Raw genomic sequence first — 22,651 nt, forward strand, 5'->3', positions numbered from 1 at the left:
TGCCCCAAATGCAGTCTGACTAATGCCTTTATAATGTTGTTAGTACTCCACCGTCTAGGAAGTTAGCTGTGTGCTGAACTTGCTGCTGATTTTCCTACATCGTGTTGAGCTTCCAAGGTATTACACTGACTGGAAAGTACTTTAGATAAATGCCTTTCAAGGCAAAACACCACAACCGGCCTTCACAGAGGATCAGCAAGATCAACAACTTCATCACTGCACCTTTTCAATTTCTCTCCCCACTGACAGACCCCAGGAAGAAAGTTTTGAAAAGTTCACTCGTGCACGTACAGGGTTGCTGGAAGAACCAATAATGGATGCAAGGCAGGACCACTATGCAAGATGGACGACGGTACCACAATTTGATACAAGCTTTACCCATTGAAAGGGTCTTTGTCAATGACCCCCATGCGCTACAAACATGCAGACTAGAAATTCTCCCAGACCGAATGCTGAGCCAGTTAAAGTCAACCAGAGTGATATTTTAAATGCTTAATCAATCACTTTGATAGAAGGAATAAAGGATATTTTTTAAAAAAACAGGGAGCACACTCGGAAAGCACAAGTGTAAGGGGACTTGGGATTCCTGAAGGTTAACTCGTAGGTTGAGTCGAAGCTGAGCCAGACAATGCAATGCTAACACTCATTTCCAGAGGGTTAAAACACAAAAGCAAGAAAGTAATGCTGATGCTTTATAAGGCACTGGTCAGACCCTTTGGAACAGAGATGAGGGGGAATTTCTTTAGTCAGAGGGTGGTGAATCTGTGGAATTCATCATCATAGATGGCTTTGGAGGCCAAGTGACTGGGTACATTTAAAACTGAGGTTGATAGGTTCTTGCTGGGTAGCAAATGTTAAGGGGAATGAAGATTGGGGTTCAGAAGGGAAAATAAATTAACCATGAACAAATGGTGGAGCAAACTCGATATACTGATAAGGGGAATACCGAGCAGCACCTACAGCCCATGAACACCCACCTCATCAAGAGTCCAAAACAACTGATGGGGAAGAAGGAAAAGGGGAAGTAATAAAAACAGCAATATGCTCCAGAGAAATGATAACATTGGAATGCAGAAATCAACATAACCAAGACGATAAACAGGAAGCTGATGAACTCAAAAGGGGTGAATAACAACAGGAGTACCACACAAAAATCATTAATGGAAATTCCAAAATGTAACAAGGTGTACTCCATGGTTCCTACTACTCTACTTAATGGTATTTGCTTCTATATTTTGAAAAAAGACAAATCAAACAACTTGCTTTCTTGATAAATCACCTCATTTCTACCTGTATCCTTCACTCCCCCAATCACAAACACATAGTTAAACTTTTTTTTAAAAAAGCGCTCAGGAGAGATCACAAACAAGAGAAATCTGCAGATGCTAGAAACCACACACAAAAAGCTGGAGGAACTCAACAGGCCAAGCAGCATCTATGGAGAAAGGTAGAGATGATGTTTCAGGCGTCCTGCTGAAGGATCTCAGCCTAAAATATCGACTCTACTTTTTGTCCCCCCATAGATATGTGTTGGCAAGAGAGATCATCCGTCTCTGTACCATTCCTCCACAGCTGTTTTTTTTTATATACATTTACAGAACTTCTCCAAGATCCTAAGGCCACAATGGTGTACCCAAGCAGCCGAGAAAGGCCATGGCCATTGGAGAGCGTGGAGTTCAAAACTCCAGAGTAGCACCTTCTTTGCTGTATCAAGTGCAGAGGTGAAGCTCTTTTGGCCAGATGACCATCACATCACCCTAATGGAAGCTATTACCATATCTGCACAAGATGGGGGGGGGGGGCACATTGAAGTAACGTGTGCAGCAGAGCACAGAATGGATAACAAATATGGTACATACCAAAGGCATACTCATCATTCCATTTGTCTCTCCAGCATCTTTGAAAGCCTCCTTTCCGATTAAGTCAATAAGTCTATTCTAATACAAAGTTAATGGCTTCCCCAGAGACATCCACCACCTGTCAGAGTCAGTGCCCTCCCATTATCTATCACCTTCTCTCCTCAAACAAGAAGTGCACAAATCAATCCAGGAAGAACCAGCCATTTGAAATTCAATCTCAGCTGGTGGTGGGGGTGGGGGTGGGGGGGTTAGCAAATATGTGCGGAAAAGATATTCGTTATTCATTTGACAAAATGAGCACTGTGCAGATTCAAAGAGGGAAGAGTGACATCGCACCCCAAGTTTGATCATCATCAATTCCACCCTTCCCAGTTTTTAAAACTGACGCACCATAGAAGGCATTCTATCCGGATGCATTAACGGCTTGGTGTGACAACCGCACTGCACGTGACCACAAAACACAGCAGAGAGCCTCAGCACATCACTGTAACCAGCCTCCCCTCAATGCATTCTGGGAATCTCTCTCACTAGCTCCGTAAAGCAGCTAGCACAATCAGTGACCTCACCCACCCCAGACATTCTCCCTTCTCCCCTCTCTCACTGAGCACAAGATACGAGAGCCTGAAAGCACGCACCAGCAGGCGCAAAGACACATTCTATCCCGCTGTTATCAGACTCTTGAACAGACCGCCTGTACAATAAGATGGACGCTATCTTCACAATCCAAGTGTGGGGGGGGGGGGGGGACCCATTGCTTGGACAATTTAAATAAAAGGCCAGGTGGACTGAAAAGGCAGTGTGTCGGGACCAGGTGCAAGGATCGAACCGGTTCTGCTCTGTGACATATTACTCTGCTTTCCTTGGCCCTGAGGCCGAGAAACTGCTCCGGCTGCCACGCGCTTCGTGCTTGCGAGCTTTCAGGGAATTTGTCCTGCCATATGATGAACTGAGAGAACGGGCCTACTCCAGCTGCTCTGGGTCTACAGACTCAATTTGGCTCAGAATGCTGCTGCTTGCTTTGATTTGTTTGCCTTACTTCTGCTTCCCCCCCCCAACTTACTCTGCGCAATGGGTTTTGATTTTTTAATTGGGTTCTTCCAGGTCTCGTGCTTTGCGGCTGCCTGTGAGCAGGCAAATCTCAAGGTAGTACAACTTATACATACTTTGATAACAAATGTACTTTGAATCTTTGAATTAATTTCCATCATTATGACTCTGCACATTATATGTACCTACACTGAACTTCAGTAACTTTTAGATCTGCATTGTTATGGTTTTACCTTATTCTAGCTGGATGCACTGTGTAACGATTTGATCTGTACGAACAGTACACAAGACAAGCTTTTCACTGCATCTCAGTGCATGTGACAGCAATAAATCATAAATGTTAATTTGAATTTTTGGACAGGAGGTCCTCAATTATGGAAGTCAAGCCATGGGTGTCCCACCTTGCTCTGTGAAGGTCGTTCACGCTTTGGTCTAGGAACTGAAGCAGCCAACAGAACAACAAACCAAAAACCAGATACACTTGTTTCAGTGCTGCTGGTGACTCTTCCCACCACCCCCCCAAACTCCACCACCATCCACTCATTTGTCTTTAAATGCTCCCATCCAAGATAGTAGAAGTATTTGGTATCTCATCCCAGTGCTGCATTTCACATTCGTGCAACACCCCATTAGTGACAGTGGTGAAAATTGCACACAAGCACAAAGTGAAAGGAAGGCTGAAGATCACAAGTATTAGTACAGTGAGAGAGCTTAAGTCAAGGTGTGGATTATACTGGTAAGATAATAAAAGATGGCTGTGATGCACACATTGGCCGCCAGTCCATAAACCATGCTTTCTGGAGCAACAGAGGAACTCAGTGAGTTAGGCAGCACCTGAAAACCGAAGTTTCAGATCGGACACAGGAGCAGAGTTACGTCACCTGGCCTATTGAGCCTGCTCCACCATTCCATCATGGCCGATTTCTTAACCCCATAACCTCTGACACCCTTACGAATCAAGCACTCATCAACCGCCACTCAACTGCCAATGCAAATGAGCATCACACGCACACAAAATTCCGAAGCAACTGCAAAACGCTGCAGGCAGTGAAGTTCTGATGAAGGACCTCAGCCCAAAACATTGATTCCTCTCCACAGATGCTACCTGACTCGCTGAGTTCCTCCAGCATTGTGTGTGTATGAGATTTACAGCATCTGCAGGATCTTTTCTGACAATCCAAGGTGCCATTTTGATGATCGCACTTTAAAACCCAAGAGGTGGAAATGCTACAAAAGCAAATTCCTTACTCTAATTAAAAATTCAGCCCCTCCCAATGTTGGTACATCTTTCTGGGGAAGAGGGCGGGTGAAAACGTCAGGTGATAATAGAGTTATTTTTAACGCACATGATTGCAGCTCTCCTTATGAGCAATGCCGTCCAGAGATGGGGATAAGCCGAGGGCTGACAGAAGCTGCGTGCTACTGTCAATCACACGTCAGTCAATAAGACACTAGCGTGAAGCTGCTGCAGACAACAGTGACAACGTGGAAGATCTACAGGGGGGGCAAAAGAAAACAAGTCCCTACGTCAGAAATACCCAATGCAACAAACTCAGAGGTAATAGCCCCCAAGTAATTGGCAACGAGGGAGAGAAAGCCCATAGGATTTCAGTAGGCCATCCAAAACCTGAAGCAATACAGGCAAATACTCAGCCATTCCATGACACAACAGCATTCAGTACAGGTACAGGAAATCAGTTAAGTCAATACACTGATATGGTGCCAATAATATACTCGAGCTCTACTGACTTCAAATTAGATTAATTTATCATGTGCATCACAATGAAATCTGCTGTTTACGTTAAAAACCAACACAACTCAAGGATGTTCTGGGGGCAGCCCACAATCGTCACCACACTCTCCAAAGTTACACTCACGATTGCTGATGCCACCTGCTCTCGTCCTGTTGCCACTGAACCCTATACAATCTGAACAAACATGTTCTAGATTGCAAGAGTAGATTCAATAACTACCAGTGACAAATTTAAAAAAAAAGCTGGAGCAATGCATCCAAGGAGGGAAATGGGCAAATCACATTTCGGGTCATGACGCCTCATCAGGACTCGCAGTCTCAACCCGAAACGTCGACTGTTTATTCATTTCCACAGATGCTGCTTGACTCTGTGTGTGCGCGCATGGTTCTGCATAAGCCTACCACTATTTTTCCTCATCTTCAGTGGACTGATAATCAGCAGCAATACAGTACGACACATTAACAATACTATAAATTACAAGATATATCAAAATTAGTGCAAAAAATGATCAAAAATAGTGAGGCAGTGTACACGGGCTGGTTTATTGTCCATTCAGAACTCTGATAGCAGAGGGGAAGAAGCTGTTCTTAAAGACTGTGTGCCTTCAGGGTTCTGTACCTCCTCTCTGATGGCAGTAATGAGAAGAGAGCATGCCCTGGATGGCTGATGGGGGCCCTTAATGATGTAAATACCTTTCTGAGGCACCATCTTTTGAAGATGTCCTCGACGCTGGTGCCCATGCTGGAGCTGGCTGAGTTTACAGCCCTCTGCAACTTGTTCTGTCCCTACCAGAAACGCGATGGAACCAGTTAGAATGCTCTCAATGAACCCACTGAAATATCCCAGCAACATCTGCAGAGAAGTCAGCTTAGAAACCTCTGGATCTGAGCCGCTCCATTACCAGGGAAATGCACCTGGGAAGATGCATTGCCTCCACAGACTACCTTTAAAAGGGATGATTAATGCTCTTGCGTCAGCGTTATTTTAAACTGTTACGTGATCATTAAAATCAGCTAACATTTGCACAAATGGCGAGTTTGCTCGAACTCTTTAGTCAGCACCCTGAAGACAGTGCAGAAACGGAATTAAATCCCGTGCTCTTACATCACCCCTCACTTAAATCTCAGGAGGATCGAGGAAAGGCTATGCTCAGGGCCCACAACCAATAGAGCACCAGTGCTTTGCAAATAACAGTCTGCATTCATTAACCCCTCGGTCTTCAGTAAGCCTCTGCTGTACTTACAAACAAGTGCCAGAGTGAAAGAGTTAAAGTCAGAAGGGAGTGGGGGATTCAGCAAGGACTATACAGGCATACCACTGGGGCTATCCATCAAGGTAAGATGTGGAGCTGTGCGCGCAGGTAGCTGGACGAGACAAACCACAGCTCCTAAATCATTGTTCTCTCCGCAAGCAAAATGGGTCAGCAACAGAAACTGTCCCGATTGGAATCTTTGAAAACAACAAACAGAAGAGAGAATAAGAGAGGAAAAAAAAACACAGCTCACATTTCGTGCACTCCCACCACACCAGAAAGGAAACAAAAAATCATAGAGTGCACGTATACAAAAACCAATCTAGTAACCTCATTACTGTCACTCAACATTAGCTTTTCCCTCCTCCTCGCCCCCCCCCCCACCCCCCAGTTCTAGTTCTGTCTGCTCTCTCTGGGCCAGAGTCCCATTGTAAGCCCTGTATAAAATAACTGTGGGAAATTAAGCTGGATCCGGTGCTAAACAAAAAGCTTTACAAGCTCACCTAAGCTCCCCTCCCCAGTGTCCTTTTACCCCCCAACTCCCTGCGACCAGTCTCAAGCGCTCCACCACTCCTTACTTCTCTGTCTCGTTCACTGCACAAAGTTGATTTATGCACCCAGGTCGCCCCAGCTTTACTTTAAAAAGGCTTCTCGACAACATTTTTTAAAAAAAAATACACAGAAATGTGCGCATATAGAATACAGAAGACTTCAAAGGAAATCTAAATTGGATACAGGTGTAGAAGGCGGAGGTCTCGGAAGGTAGTGGGAAGCTGGGCTTCATTTCTGATGTATAGGTAGGACTTAAAAGCAGCCGCGGTTGTCAGGGAATTTTCAGCTTGCTAGTCACATCTAAACGTACCTCCAAGGGTGTGGGGCCGATTTAAGCAAGGGCTGGCTATCTATGTGTCTTCTCTCAAGAATAGCAAAGTAGTAGCAGACTCCCATAGCGAAGGATAGTTTGACTTAACATCTGCAAACCCAGAAAAGCAAGCTAATTTGCTAATATACTCCTTTCCAAATGCCAACTGCTTTCTCCTTTCAAAACAAAAAAAGCTGCCACGGTTCACACTCACTATTGCCGACAAAGAGCCCCGAGCATTAACCCTATAGAGGTCTGCGCCCCGAAGACGACGTAGAAAGGACCAAAACACACCTGCACAGAACAGACTGAACCTCTGACTCAAAGGAGAAGAACCTGGAAAGTCTATTCTTGGATTTGAGAGTCTTTCAATTGAAAAAGGTCTCAAATGACAGCAGTGGTCTCCTGTGTTAGACCCACTTGTGTCGCTTTCTTTAATGTAAGTTGCACTGAAAGTGACCATAAGACAAAGAAACATAATTAGGCCATTCAGCCCATCACGTCTGCTCTGCCATTCCATCATAATTGATTTATTCTCCCTCTCAACGCCCTTCTACTGCCTTCTCCCTGTAACTTTTGAGGCCCTTAATAACAAGGAGCCAGGTGCAATATTAAACCAAGGCTCTGTCTGTCGACCCAGAAGAAATGCAAGAGGCACCATGCCCAAGACCACAGGAACTCTTTCCAGCAGCCCAGTCTACACAGTAACACACAAAACACCAGAGGAACTCAGCAGGCCAGGCAGCATCCACGAAGGGAGACAAACAGACAACATCTTGAGCTGAAATACGTCATCAGAAACTTCACCAGGGTTTTGGCCTGAAGTGTCAACTTGGTGTGATTTATTTAATCAAGGTGAACACTACAGGGGTGTCCTCACAAGTGGAAGTGACGGTGGGCAGGAAGAACTCTAGCCTGCCCTGATCATCCCGCGGCAGAATATCAGTGGGATCTCACTGTGCACGTGCACACAAGCAGGTTGCTTGCTGCACGATGAAGAACTCATGTGGGACATGCCTTGGGGAGTTTCACCCCTCCACTACCACCACACAAGGAGATGTGAAAGTTAAAACAAAATGTATTATTGAAGTACCTATATACCACCAGAAAATACCCCAAGATTCATTTTCTTGCAGGCATTCACAAGAGAACAAAGAAATACAACAGATCGAATTAAAAACTACTTACAAGCAAAGACTGACAAACAAGCAATGTGCAAATATATTAAAAAGCAAAATAATATTAATAAACGGTAAATAAATAATATTGAGAACAAGTTATATATTCTTTGAAAGCAAGTCTGCCAGTGGTGAGATCAGTTCAGTGTTGGGGTAAGTGAAGTTATCCATGGCTGGTTCAGAAGGCTGACGGTTGAAGTGTTTGGGCACAATTAAGTTCACCAGCAACATGACAGAAGTCAGTGGCATTGTCCAGTTCTGAGGCAGCCCAACCTCCAAGGATGCAATAAGGAAGCATTACACTGGCGGCACTGGACTGGCATCTAGTGAACAACACAGGGTCTCAACCCGAAACATCGACTGCCCGTTTTCCGTCTGATCTGCCGATTCCCTCCAGCATCCCGTGTGCTGCTCCTGATTCCAGCACCTGCAGTCTCGCATCTCCAGAGAGAAAAGCATCTTGCCCAACGATGCCACATGACCGTAGAGACTAGGAAAGCAACCAAACTCCCGTGGTATTGAAATTATTCCTTATCAATTTTAACACAAGTCCTCACCAGAGAAAACTTCCCAGCAGACGCAGTCACAACCCATGGAGTCGCTTTCTAGCTGTGGTTACTCATTCTGCTTGGCCTTTCATTGCCCGCTGGTGAACACTGCGTTCCCACAATGAAGCATCCCAAGGGTTAAAGCACAATGCTGGTTTATAGAAACCCTATAAACTAGCTGAACCAGAGAAATTAAATGGGCAGCCAAACAATCTGCCTCAGGAGGTTTGCAAAGCCTTTCCTAGTCAGCGCCTTTTTACCAGGGTGGAGACGAGATGATTGGAGGAAAGTAAGGCAGTGGGGGGAGACAGCTGAAATCTGTCGCAAATGGCTGTGGAGTCATCACAGGGTTTATATAAGACAGAGATTGATAGGTTCTTGATTAGTAAGGGTGTCAAAGTTTACGGGGAGGGATAATAAATCAGCCTTGATAGAAAACAGAACAGACTTGATGGGCTGAATGGCCTCATTGTGTCTTACGGAACTTCAGAGGTAGTTTGTGTGTGTTTTTTATTTTAAAAACAGAGAGAGCAGCAGGACCGTGGCAGGTTCTGCCAGAGGTGGTGGTAAAGGCAAATACATTAAGAAACTCATAGATGGGCACATAAATGAAAGGAAAATGGAGGGCTACGTGGGAGGGAAGGATAAGATTGAGCCTGGAGTCGGTTAAAGGATCAGTACAACATTGTGGACTAAAGGGCCTGTACTATGATGTACTGATCTATGCTCCCATCTCAAGCACTTAATTGCTGCTACATGCACCCAACTTTGCTCAGCTGCCACTACAAAGCCAAGTACAGGTTTATATACAGTTCCTCGTACACAGCCAGTTGTATTACACATTGTACAGAGCTCAGTGTGCAGAACACAGCATCGCAGATCAAACAGTTCTCACATTAACATCATTTCAGTGCTATTCACACAAGGGCTATTGAGCGAGTTTTTTTTCCATTACCATCGCATTATGTTCAATGGGCGGTTACTGGTGTGTAAAAGTCCCATTAAACAAAAAGACGTGATTCCCAGGAATCTGTTTGAAGGGGTGGGGGGTACTCCCCTCATTAAAAGGTTAGTGAGCAAACTACACACTCAAAAATTATCCTACTCTTTAAAAAAAAATGCAGAGTAGCCCCTTGCGGCTTCCAGCTTTGTGAAATGGTGGTATCGCTGCTGGTTATTAAAGACGATCACTTGCAAAATAAGTCAGAGACTCCCCATTCTGGGCGGTATAGATACAACAAGTGTAATTGCTCCCCCAAACCCAACATTGTGCAGATGCCAAGTTAAATGGTGGGCACTACATGTCATTATACTGCATCACAATGCTTTGCATATATACTGTAGTAACAAAGTGTAAACCAAACTCTGCCTCTACTCAACAATAGCCAGAAGATGATTGTTTTTATGATAAAAAGAACAATGGAAACACACCCTTGCATGAACACTCCAATTATTTCAAAGTCACTGATAGTTAATGCAATCGGACTCCGAGAATATTTGCATAATCTTCCCCCGACCCATTCACATCCTATCAGCCAAGCACCAAACATTAAGCAACTCCACATGTTGACCCTCTCAATCCAAGAGGTCAAAGGGAACCAGAAAGTTCAGGCCCCATCCTCACAGGACGGCCATGGTTCAGTAGGCAATGCACCCTTTGTTAGCAGGGTCTCCGCACCAACTCTTGCCAACACCCCCCAGCCCCAACCTTTTCCCCACTAATTGAGCCTAAACACAGAGCATTAATCCATCTCTTGTCATTATACATCAACAAGATCAGAAGCCTCAAAGTAGTTGCATAATAAATCACGACAGCAAGTAAAACAGCCTCATTTAGCTTGTTAACGGCTGAGAAGCCACAGGACAAGGCTGCAAATCAGAATAAAATAAAAACACAAACAAACATAGCACCTCAGGACCTCGGAGTGGGCACAATCATTAAAAGAATTCATCACCAACTCAGGAAACTAACTCACTCCAACAGAGCATTGCCAAAACATCACTGTGCCCTGGAAGAAAGGCAGAACCAGGAAAGAGACTGAAAGCAATGAACCTTCAACCTACCTTGGGTTGTGTTCTTCGAGGAAATGCAACCTTTGGGTCAATCTGTTGAAGCAAATCAGAGAACAGTGAGGAAACCATTGGCAGCATCCGTGCTTCAGGCCATTTCATACTAACACGGGTTTCTCAGGCAATGAACACAGAACAGACCTCTAAGGCAAGGCCCAACCATCACAGAGAACTAGTTACTGCTCACTTCCCACGCTGCTTTTCCTTTAAAAAGACCGTGGCTGAGATTATTTAAGCCCTGATGCTATTTAGTGGCCGGTTGTTTAACTCAATGGTAATTGCTGATCAAGGAAGTTCAAACCTTCTCTTTCCTGTTGGGTTATGCATTCTGAACTTTACGAGCTAATTAAGTCATTGCTTGTGGAATTAAGACGGACTTGGCAACTCCCCTGCAAGAGAGCAATACGCAAAATGGAAAGAAATAGGGTCAATGTGTCTGGCCGAGACCCTTCAACAATCCTAATGCAAGGTCCTGGCCTGAAAAGTCAACTTTTAATTCCTTCAGATAGACGCTGTCTGACCTGCTGAGTTCCTCCATTATTTTGTGCGCATTAGTCTGGACTTCCAGCATCTGCAGAATCTGTTTAATACTTGATAATAACTGACTCATGATTCATTTGATGTTTTTATTTCCAACTTTGAATACCTCTTCCTTAACCACATGCTGGTTGCAAACCCCCACCAGCATATTCCACAAGCACATTCACTGCCAACGTGCATCTGGGTAGTCTCCCTGTTTCCTTGCACAGAAAGTACATAGCTCTTCCCAATCCATTCCATCTACACTGTAATACCCGAGTGGCGCACCCACCCCATTGATGCTGCCCGACCTGCTGAGTCCTCCTGCATTTTTATTTATTGAGGTACAGCCCTTCAAGCTGTGCTGCCCAGCAACTTTCCCCCACCTCCCCACCCTGGTTTAACCCTAGTCTAATCATGGGACAAGTTACAATGACCAATTAACCTACCAAGTGGTGGGTCTTTGGATTTCCAGCATCTGCAGAATCTGTTTAATACTTGATGACAACTGACTCACGATTTGTTTGACATTTTTTCCCCCCAGCTTTGAAACTCTCTTCCTTAACCGCATGCTGGTCGCAAACCCCCCACCTGTGGACCGTGGGAGGAAACCGGAACACCCAGGGGAAACCCACACGGTGAGGAGTGGAACGTGAAAACTCCTCACAGGCAGCGGCAGGAATTGAACCCAGGTGACCGGTACTGCAAAGAGTCGTGCTAACCACTACGCTAGATGTGTGTGTAACTCTGGATTTCCAGCATCTGCAGAATCTTGTGTGTATTTTCACCAGAATAACTCTTAAATAGAAGCTGTATTAGCACTGGCACTCTCTCACTTCCAAATCATGCATAACTAACTTTTAGTGAAAAAGTTCCCATCTGAACATCTTGTCCCACACCTGTCTGAAACTTACTGAGTCCTAGTGGGACACTAGGACACTCCGGGCCCAGTCACCCTTCAAAAGTTAAACTAACAAGGTATTAACTCCCACACAAACACTCCCCGGCTATTCATCCATGGAAAGTTATAACTGCACTTGAGCCTGTCTCTGCTGGCAACCATAGAAATTCACTTCCAGCAGAGGCAGTTGGCAGAAATGACACCAGGACCCTGGCAAGTTTCCCACTGAACCGCCACTCCAAGAGCACAAGAAATTCACCACGCAGACTGGGAACTTCCGAGCCTTGTGGCTCGGTGTTCTGTACATACAGGCATAGGGCCAGCAGAAATGCCACAAAACAAACTACCCTACCAACCCCTCTTGGATGCCTGGTCCTTCAAATTGCACACTGGGTCAGAATGCAGGATGTAGAGTTACAGTTAGAAAGATATTAACTGCAGGGGGGCACCGCAGTTAGCACAACGCTTTATGGTGCAGGCCACACGGGTTCAATTCTCATCACTGCCCGTGACTGTGTGGGTTTTCTCCGGGCGCTCGGGTTTCCTCCCACAGTCCAAAGACGCACCGGTTGGTCGGTTAATTGGTCAGTGTAAGCTGTCCAGTGATTAGATGAGGATTAAACTGGGGGATTGCTGCCCTTGAAGAGCCGGGAAGGGTCTACTCCGCACTGTATGACAATAAATTAAGTCGCGATCCAATTTTTTAAAAAAATATAAATCAGTTTCAATATCTCAGAGGGGTCAATGAAAGCAACACACAGAAAATGTTGGAGTAACTCTGCAGGCCAGGCAGCAACTACGGAAAAGAGTACAGTCAACATTTCGGGCTGAGACCTCCCGCTCCTCAAAACGTCAACTGTTTACTCTTTTCCATAGACGCTGCCTGGCCTGCTGAGTTCCTCCAGCATTTTGTGTGTGTTGCTCGGATTTCCAGCATCTGGGCATCTGCAGAATTTCTCTGGTTAATGAATGCAGACTGTAATTTCACACTGGAAAATGGGGAGTGTGGGGGGGAAATATGCTGGGGTGGAGGTAGGGATTGGTTGGGAGACAATGCTCTAATGTGCACATTATTAGATTCAACTGTGCACTGCTGCAGATCAGCAGGTAAAGCACAATTTTTTTTAATATAAGAAACATAGATCAAATGGATAGCCAGAGAACTTTATTTTGAGGGCTGAAGTGGCTAAATCCAGGGACATAATTTTAAGGTGATTGGAAGAAAGTCCAGGTTTCTTTCATTCATTTAGTGTTACACAGAGTGGTGAGGGAGTGAAACGCCTGCCAGGCAGATATATTAGGGACATTTAAGAGATGTTTAGATAGACACACAGATGAAAGAGAAATCTTGGGATATGTGGGATAGAAAGATTAGATTGATCGGGAGAAGTTAAAAGGTTGGCACAACATTGTGGAGGTGGGTGGGGGTGGGGAAGAGAGAGATGGGCCTTTACTGTGCTGTAGTGTTCTATGTTCATAACAATAACATAATTAGGCCATTCGGCCCATGGAGTCTGCTCCACCATTCCATAACGGCTGACCTATCAACCCCATTCTAAATAATGCTCTAAATATCGGGAACCAGCTGCTGACATAACGGGGACAACGCTTCAAAAACAAAACAACAAATTCACAAAGGAGAGGACCTTGGTAGGAACATCATTTAGAATTAGAAAACAGCACGAGAACAGGTCCTTCGACCCAGCAAGTCCATCAGCTACCTGTTCATATTCATCCTATAAGATTCAATTCCCCCTCCCCCCCAAATTCTTCCCACAATCTCATCAACTTTGCCCAGTTTGCTGCAAGTTAATTACTTAATAAATCAGTGTCAGGGCAAGAACAATGGGGGGGGGGGAGTGGTGGAGAGACAGGGAGGAAGCATTAAGATTCCTCTAGTGCCCTGACAGAACTAAATTCCAGCTCAACAGCTCCAACAGGGCAGAATCGATTAACCCTGGCATGGATTGGCATCTACCAAGTGGTCTGAAAGAGAATCAAATACAGCCCCCTCACATCCCTCCCATGGCTCTAGAGGGTATCAGCCAACCACGTCCATGCCAAGTTTTTTGCCCTTCTGCAAAAATCCAATTCACACAGACTCAATCTGTATTCTTCTGTGCCCTGTCTATTTAAATACCTGTCTAATTGTTGCTTAAATGTCATGACTGTAGCTGACTCCAACAAATATCTCCTCTGGTAGTGAGTTCCGGATATTAACTTCTGTGCAGGGGGAAAAAAACTTTTCCCTTCAAATCTCTCACAAATCTGTCTTCTCTATGCACTTTTGTTTTCAATACCCCTTCACTCGTATCGTTAATGTGCCATGTCATGTGACATAGACAATCAAAGTCTTGACCACGATCATTCTTGGCAATTTTTTTCTACAGAAGTGGTTTGCCATTGCCTTCTTCTGGGCAGCGTCTTTACAAGATGGGTGAGCCTAGCCATTATCAATAGTCTTCAGAGACTATTCAGAGACTTCACTGACCTGGTGTCAGTGGTCGCATAATCTAGTCTTGCGATATGCACCAGCTGCTCATATGACTATCCACCTGCTCCCTTGACCCTGATCGCAGGAGCTAAGCAGGTGCTACACCTTGCCCAAGGGTGACCTGCAGGCTAGCGGAGGGAAGGAGCGTCTTACACCTTCTTTGGTAGAGACATTATCTCCACCCCACCACCCTGTTTGATACCCATACCACAGGAAAAAGATTTCTGATTTGTGCTATTTTTGCCGCTTAAAATCTTATACACCTCTCTCAGGTCACCCCTCAGTCCCCCTTGCCTCCAGGGAAACAAACTGTCTATCTAGTTACAAGAGATTCTGCAGATGCTGGAAACCCAGAGTAAAACACAGTGGATCAGGCAGCATCTATGTAGTTAAGAATGAAGAGGCAACGTTTCAGTCTGAGACCCTCCACAAGGCCCTGCCTATCCGATCTCTCCCCCATAGCCACAGACCTCAGATCCGGACAAAGTCTTGGTGAAACTCATCTGCGCTCTCCCAAGGACAATCACAACTTCCTACGACGTTCTAGCCGGAACTGCTCCAAATGCAGTTTTAACCAGTGTTCTGTAGAGCTGCGGCGTCACATCACAAACCTTCTACTCTATGCCCTGACATATGAAGGCAAGCTTGCCACATGTCCTTCTTTACCACTTTCAGGAAACTAACCAATACAAACCCCCCAAAAAGAGGCCTCTGTTCGTCATTAAAATCTTTCTACAGAAATTGAAATAAAGTCAGGAGGTCGTTTGTACAGATTACCTGTGCATTATTACACAAAACATAGAACACTATAGCACAGTACAGATCCTTCGGCCCACAATGTGGTGCCAACTTATAAGATCAACCTAATCCTTTCCTCCAAATTAGCCCTCTATGTTTCAATCATCTGTGTGTCTATCTTAGAGATCGTTAAGTATCTGCCTTTATCACCCACCTTTGGGAGTGTGGTTCATGCACTCACCACTCTGAAAGTTACTTACCTCCCTGTACTTTCCTCCAATTACCTTAAAATGATGCCCCCTTTGTATTAGCCATTTTCAACCTTGGAAAAAAAGTCTCTGGCTGTCCAGTTGATCCATATCTACTATCATCTTGCACACCTCTCATCCTGCTATGCTCCAGACAGAAAAGCCCAATCTCGCTCAACCTTTATGCACAAGACACGCTCTCCAATCCAGGCACATGCTGGTAAATCATCTCTGCTGGAAGTGTCTTTATAGGTGTAAACTTCCACCTGCAAAAATCTCATTCTTACAGCAACATCAGAGCATGAAACCGTAACCAGCAAAGCATATGATCCAGACCGGTCCCTGCCCTAATCACTTGCATGGGAATAAACCTGGAAAAACCTGGCACCAGCCTGTGAATCTACACAGGATACATATGGGTTCAGCTTCAAACACAAGTTTCACAACCTCTCCCCATAAGCCACACCAAACTATACTCCTATATAGGATCTGACGGAAAGCATCACCATAACCTGACTCTCTAGAGTCTAGGCAATAACCAAAATGCATGGCAATTCCACAATCCCTTCAACCCCACAGTAAGTACAATGCAGGACCAGCACCATGGAATACCTAACCTATGACTCCTATCAAATATCGAAGGGCCTGGACAGAGTGGACATAGAGAGGATGTTTCCTATGGTGAGATAATCTAGAATTAGAGTGTACAGCCTCAGAAAACAAGGATATCCTGTCAGGACAGAGAAGGGGAATTTCTTTAGCCAGAGGGCGGTGAATCTGCGGAACTTATAGGCATAGACGGCTGTGGAGGCCAAGTCACTGGGTAAATTTAAAAGCAGAGGTTGATAGGTTCCTGGTTAGTCGGGGCATCAACAGTTATGGGGGGGGGAAGGTAGGAGAATGGAGTTGAGAGGGATAACGTGGGGCAGCACAGTAGCATACTTGTCAGCACAACACCTTACAGTACCAACGATACGGGTCCAATTCCCGTCGCTGCCTCTAAGTTTGTACGTTCTTCCTGTGATTGTATGGGTTTCCCCCCACAGTACAAGGATGTACCAGTTGGTAGCATAATTGGTCATTATAAATTGTCCCCTGATTAGGCTATGGTTAAATCAAGTGTTGCTGGATCGTGCAGCTCGAGGCGCCCATTCTGTACCGAATCGCAATAAATAAATCAGCCGTGGGTAGCAGACCTGATGGGCCGAATAGCCTAATTCTGCTCCTATGTCTTGTGGTCATTTTCAGTAGAATAAATTAATCCAAAAGATAACCATCACATCAGAAGCAAACTAGATATGCTGTAGGAACAATATTACTTCCTCAATAGACACTAGTTCCAACATACTATATTACAATCACAAAGAGATCTGGTTCTCTTACGAGCACCCAACTCCAAAGGGAACAGTGGCGGCACAGAATATGCAGCCCTCCTACTGGGGCAGTCTAAGCAGAGAGGCCAAAAAGTAGAAGAGAAGAAACCACTGACATTTTAAAGACTTTTAAAGAAATTAATAAAAAAAACTGTACACATACAGACACACACAGAGTGTGCACCTTCTAGTGTTTAAAACAGGTCAGTACCACAGTTCCTTTAAGTAGGAGCGATGCTCCAGTGAGAACTATGTACTAAACTCAAACACGTTTGCAATGTTCTCAACACCCAGGTGTTTCTAAACACTCAATCTCCTTCGTGCAGTCCGATACCTAGTGTGGTTCGAGGGCACCTAATCCAGTCCACCAAACAGAATTTAAAATAGTGGGGAATTTTAATTATCTCACCCACTGTCAGCAGAAGTTGCCTGAGAAACCAATTTCGCACCCTGAATAATTTTTTTTCATTGCGCGGCACACACAGGGAGGATGGGGGGGAAAAGAGGGACTGGGAAAATGTGCTAAAACTAGAAATGGATGATCTACTCATGACTAGCCTTCTGTGTCATTCGTCTTTTAAACTACAAACATTAGCACTGTCTAAATCATTACGTTGCAAATTTATGAACTAGTTATTTTTGAAACTACGATTAGTTAGTTAGCTCTAACTACGCAGGAAGAATATTTTAAACTAACTAGTCTTCTAGAAGGCACTAGACAGAAAAAAAACAACTATTTCTGGAGATTGTCATTACCTAAATAAAACGTTAATGTAACTGTAAACAACAGGCTCTCCTTTCGAGGTGATTACCCCAACAGATCGGTTTCCCGCCCTGAATCTTAAAACAAAGTCGAAAGGGTATAGAACGCCACTAAACAAATGCTGAGACACAAGAACAAAGCATGGTCAACAAGCAACTCATTCATGCGATTCACAGTCAGGCTCAGCTCGGGGTGTCAGTAAACTTTCTGCTTGCTCCAAGTTGGAGAGCCGCATCTCTTGGAAAGGGGGGGGGGGAGGAATTTGTCTGTCTTCGGTGCAGAATCAACCCCTTACCGTCTGCCATTTGCGTCTCATCTTGATCGTACCGCTTTGGAAAGCGATTAGAATTTAATTGCAAGACCTCCATTTAACAGGCAATTTAATCGACCACTGGGTGGTTTGATTGTCAATTTATGTAGCTGACATGAGGGGTGACAGTTAAGATGTTCCGAAAGGCTGGGCAGGACATCAAACGTATCTTCCTTCTTAAAGAGGGGGCAACACTAACTCAAGATGTAGCAATGTACATTTTCACATTTGAACCCAATATTGGAAGATATTTTTGATTTCCAGTAACAAAAGACACACCGGGCATAAATGACCTTAAGAGAGAGGGTGGGGGGGAACAGCTCATTACAATTTTACACTTAAGGAAATTGAGACAGAAACACACAAACATACCGTCTTTGAATCTAGTTCGTGATGGGGCTGAGCTAAGACTTTATCTACACTTGCAGAATCGGCAAACGTAACGAAACCGAAGCCTCTGAAAATGACACAAAGAAACAAGAACACGATGAGTCTCTAAACGTGCAACAGGAAGAGGGGTTAAAAAAATACAAGTATCAAAATATCGCTTCGAGGAACGAAGCGTGGAAAAGCGGGAGAGAGAGGGAGAGAGAGAGAACGGGCTACAAATGTAGCGAAAAAAATGCGAAGCTGATATACACAAAGTATCACCTCCAAACATCAGGACAATGTCAAAAAATAAGCTCATTGCTCAAAGACTCTCAGGTTGGAAACGGAGCCACAATTATAAGCGGACGCACTTTCGGTCTTCAGGATGTAATCAATATCAAACTTGTTTTAAATCCGTGAATTCTTTCCCCACAACAACAAAAAAAATAAAGTAAAATTCGCGATCTTACCTGGATCGTTTCGTGGTCGGATCTCGCATTACCATACACTCTCTGATTTCGCCAAATTTACTGAAATAGTCCCTAAGGCTGTCTGTAAAAATATAAATTTGAAAAGAAAGGAAGAGAGAGACAAAATACAAGGAGGAAAGCCGGTTACTAGGTTGGCAGTGGGAGATTTCAGATGCACTTAAGAGACAATAATTGAACGTAGGGGTCGTCTAGAGGACCAAAGGAACTCCATGATGTTACCATTACAATAACCCGGCCGCAATCAAAAACAACCTTGTAAAACTGGAACTAAAGAGCGATCGCTCAATTCCTCACACCTCCTCTCCTCCCATTCCTTCATCACCCACCCCACCTCTCCTCCCCACCCCCTCCCCTCCCCTCCATTGCAAGGTTATTTATATTTTAAAAAGCGCTAGAAATAAATTGAGAAATACTTTGCCCGGGCTCGCTTACCTGGTGATGTCTGCCAGCTGAGGCCGCCGATAAACATTTTACTGGGGGGAAACACAGTAGAAGTGAGCACAGATGTCAGATCGGCCATTTTGACGTGTAACTTAGAGCTAAAAAGGAAGAGAGAGAGAGAGAGAGAGAGAGAGAGAGAGAGAGAGAGAGAGAGAGAGGGAGGGAGGGAGGGAAAGGTAGGAGGAAAGAGGAGGAGGGAGGGAGGGAGAGAGGTGGAAGAAAGGGGCCTGCCCATTCTACAGAGTGCAGTTTAAAATAAAACTAGGTGCAGGGGAAAGAGTCTCCAGAGAGGAGGAAGAGAGCGAGAGAGAGAGACAGAAACAAAACCAAAAATAAAAGTCAGGTCAGAACATACCCTGGGTCATGTTGCGAGTCGCTGGGACTGCCAGAGGTGGCTTGGCTGCCGTCTGCCTCCATGATCTAGCAACTAAAAAGGACAAACACACATAGACACACGCGCGGAGCTCCCCCCACAAAAAAATAGAGAGATCAGCCCCGCTCAGAGAGTCGACTCGCAGCCGAGAATGAGCTCGTCACACGTGGGATCAGCTCGGTCCGAGCGCCGCCGCTGCCTGAGCCCCCCACGTGGGCGGGCACTGAGCCGAGGCCACGCCCCCCAGCTGCCTCTCTCAGCCCGTGGACCGAAAGCGTCGCCTTCCCCACCGCCCGCCGCCCATTGGCCGCGTCCCGCGCGCCGCCGCGCCGCCGTGCCTGGCGATTGGTGGCCGTGGCTGTCAATCGCTGACCCTCGCTCCCTCTGTCGCCCTCCCCCTCCCTCCCGCACCAGCTCGCGCCGAGACTCCGCCCACCGCCTCGCCAAAAAAATACACAAACACACACCCTCCCACCCCGGCCCTTGCGTCAGAGCGGCGCCGCGTTTGATTGACAGCCGGCCTGCGCGCCTCGCCATTGGTCCGCTCGCGCCCCGTTGTCATGGAAAGCGGCATCGATGCAAATGACGTCATTGCACAACAGTTCGGGAAGAGAGAAAAAAGATACTTTGCAAAAAATAAATATATTTGAAAGAAGTTTTTTCTTTCTCTGTTCTTCTCACCGTTCGGTGCAAACTGCGGGAGGGCGTCGAATCTGCCTGCAGTCCCGGAGAGGTGTGATTGACAGGTCGCCTCTGAAAAAACGAACCAAGTGATTTCAAACTCGCCAGAAAGTGCTTTATAATAAAATCCACCGTGAAAGATCGGTTGCACATTAAATAACATCTGGATCTGCAGCCCCCGCGCTAGGGACAAATGAATTGTTGCATGTGGGTGATTAACGCAATTAATCTTCCTATCGAGCCGCCCTTTTAGACTTTAATTACACTATTTTACAACGTCTTCTTTCCCCCACTGTCTTTTCCTTCCGGCTCCATCTAATCTTGATTCTTTTACTCAAGAATGAGCACAGAACAAAGCATTGATTATTCAGCCAATATTAAGAAAACCCACTCCAGCCTTACAGTTGGAAGCCCGGTGTAGAAGCCTGGAATTTCACTGTGCACTGATTTGTTACCACAGATTTTGCTTCCTTGAATTAATCCTGTGTTTTAAGTCTGAGTGGCGGGTTGGCAGGCTGGCTTTACCAGGATTGCGAGGGCGCAGGATTATTTGTATTAATGCATACAGTAAAATATATTTATTGTATAATGTTCCGATCGTGTGAGGGGAAACATGTACAGTTTCAACAGTATTGTTTTACACACCCTTTTCAACCCAGCAAGCGGTTTTTAACTACTCCGTCAAACGCTGAAATGCAAAAGTCACACGAAATAAAGCGAGCTTAGGGAAATCGATATATTTTTCGCCATTAAGCCGATATAGCCATTGTTAGCGGTTGTTTGTAAACACGGTGACAGTTTCCTTGTGGCATGGAAGTGTAGATATTTTCACTCCCCATTCGTTCCTCGTTTTTCTCGTTTCCACTATTTCCCACACTTTTTTTTGTCTATTTTAGAAGATCTGAGCAAAGTTTTGCCTCATATTCTCCCTCCTCTCACAAAATGAATGGAAATTCTAAATTAACACAGAACCCCACGCCACCTCAGAAATATCTGAAAGTACTTCGACATAGGTTAAAATGTCCTAGTTCTAACAGGTTAAGAAAAAGCCGTTAGCTGTACCAAACACCGCCGTTGACGAATAACCAACTGTTGCTGACGTTTCAGGGAGAGATACTGGCCAGGACGCTAAGAATAATTCCAAACTCTTCTTCAATTAGAGTTCTATGTTCTCCTAAAATCTCCCGCACAGACATGACATCATTCCTCATTCGAAGGGTAGTCATGAGGCTTTCTCCAGTTGTGTAGGGGAGGTAACTTTCCCATTCATCCATGGAATGCAGGTTCCACAAGCTCAGGCAACTTTTCATTCCCCACCCACAAACAGCCTTGAGAAAGTGGCGACGGTGATGAGCCACTGCAGTCACAGGGTTATACAGCATGAAAGCAGGCCCTTCTGCCCGTCTTGTCTGTGCTAACCTAGTTCTATTTACCCATATTTCACCATATCCCTCTTAAACTTTCCAAACTGTGTAACAATCCTGATGATGGGTCTCAGCCCAAAACATCAACTGTTTATTCTTCTCCACAGCTGCTTCCTGATCTGCTGAGCTCCTCCAGCACTCTGTGGATGCTACTCAAGATTTCCAGCATCTACAGAATCTCTTGTGTTCATGAAACTATTTTCCAGCTGTCCCCACCTCTGCCAGGTCATTCCACATACCCACTTATCCTGTGTGAACGTTCCCTCTCAGGTCCCTTTTAAATCTCCGCCCCCCCCCAATCTTAAGTCCACGCCCTCCAGTTTTGGACTCCTTTGCCAGAGAGGAGTCACAAGAATGTGGTTATATTCAAAACACCATTAGAAAGAAAGTTCTGTGATTCTGACCCAACAGTGGTGAACGAACAGTGCTGTATTTACAGTGGTGTTTATTCACAGTCTGATCAACACCTCCACCACTTAATGTATATACAATCACTCTATGTAAATACAATATGTAACTGGTATATACTGTCTATAACAGTTATATGTACATTGTTTCTACAGAGTTGTTTTTATATTGATAATTATTGAGATTTGGGGGAGGGGACTTTTTAAATTGTGTTCTTTGTGCTTATTGTGTATTTTTTTTTAATCCAGCTTAACAATCATTTTGTTCTCCTTTACACCTGTGTGCTGAAGGATGCTGATGAACAATCCTGAATTCTGATCTTGAATATTTCAAAGTCTGGATAACACGTGATTCGGAGGACTCGGTGAAGCCTCCTTCCTTGTCCTAGCTGGTAGAGGTCAAGGGTTCCAAAGGTTTGTCTGAGTAGCCTTGGTGAGTTCCTGCAGCACAGATCCTACAGATTCACACTGCCTTCTAGCAATAAACATTTCTACAAGTTGTTCTCCTGGGTTCCTTTTTGGCCAATGATCCAAAAGTCGTTAATACAT

The 22,651-nt window shown here is 45.0% G+C and overlaps 1 protein-coding gene across 25 annotated transcripts in view; it reads right to left on the bottom strand.

Annotated features, from left to right (window-relative positions):
- Positions 1–19,832, bottom strand: part of msi2b (musashi RNA-binding protein 2b) — a 621,405-nt gene extending 601,573 nt beyond the window's left edge. For 6 of the 25 annotated variants that reach the window (XM_073053236.1, XM_073053238.1, XM_073053237.1 and 3 more), the window contains exons 1-5: positions 19,573–19,829; positions 19,209–19,249; positions 18,756–18,837; positions 18,289–18,373; positions 10,565–10,606 (exon numbers count right to left, since the gene is read on the bottom strand). In XM_073053236.1, the coding sequence (XP_072909337.1) occupies positions 10,565–10,606; positions 18,289–18,373; positions 18,756–18,837; positions 19,209–19,249; positions 19,573–19,634 (312 nt within the window). In that variant the 5' untranslated portion in view covers positions 19,635–19,829. Of the gene's footprint in view, positions 1–10,564; positions 10,607–18,288; positions 18,374–18,755; positions 18,838–19,208; positions 19,250–19,572 lie in introns of all 25 variants that reach the window. The other 19 variants (XM_073053241.1, XM_073053242.1, XM_073053239.1 and 16 more) reach the window with 6 other exon arrangements.
- Positions 19,833–22,651: the final 2,819 nt, after the last annotated feature.

The sequence above is a fragment of the Hemitrygon akajei genome, chromosome 8, assembly GCF_048418815.1.
Source record: "Hemitrygon akajei chromosome 8, sHemAka1.3, whole genome shotgun sequence".
Taxonomy (NCBI): domain Eukaryota; kingdom Metazoa; phylum Chordata; class Chondrichthyes; order Myliobatiformes; family Dasyatidae; genus Hemitrygon; species Hemitrygon akajei.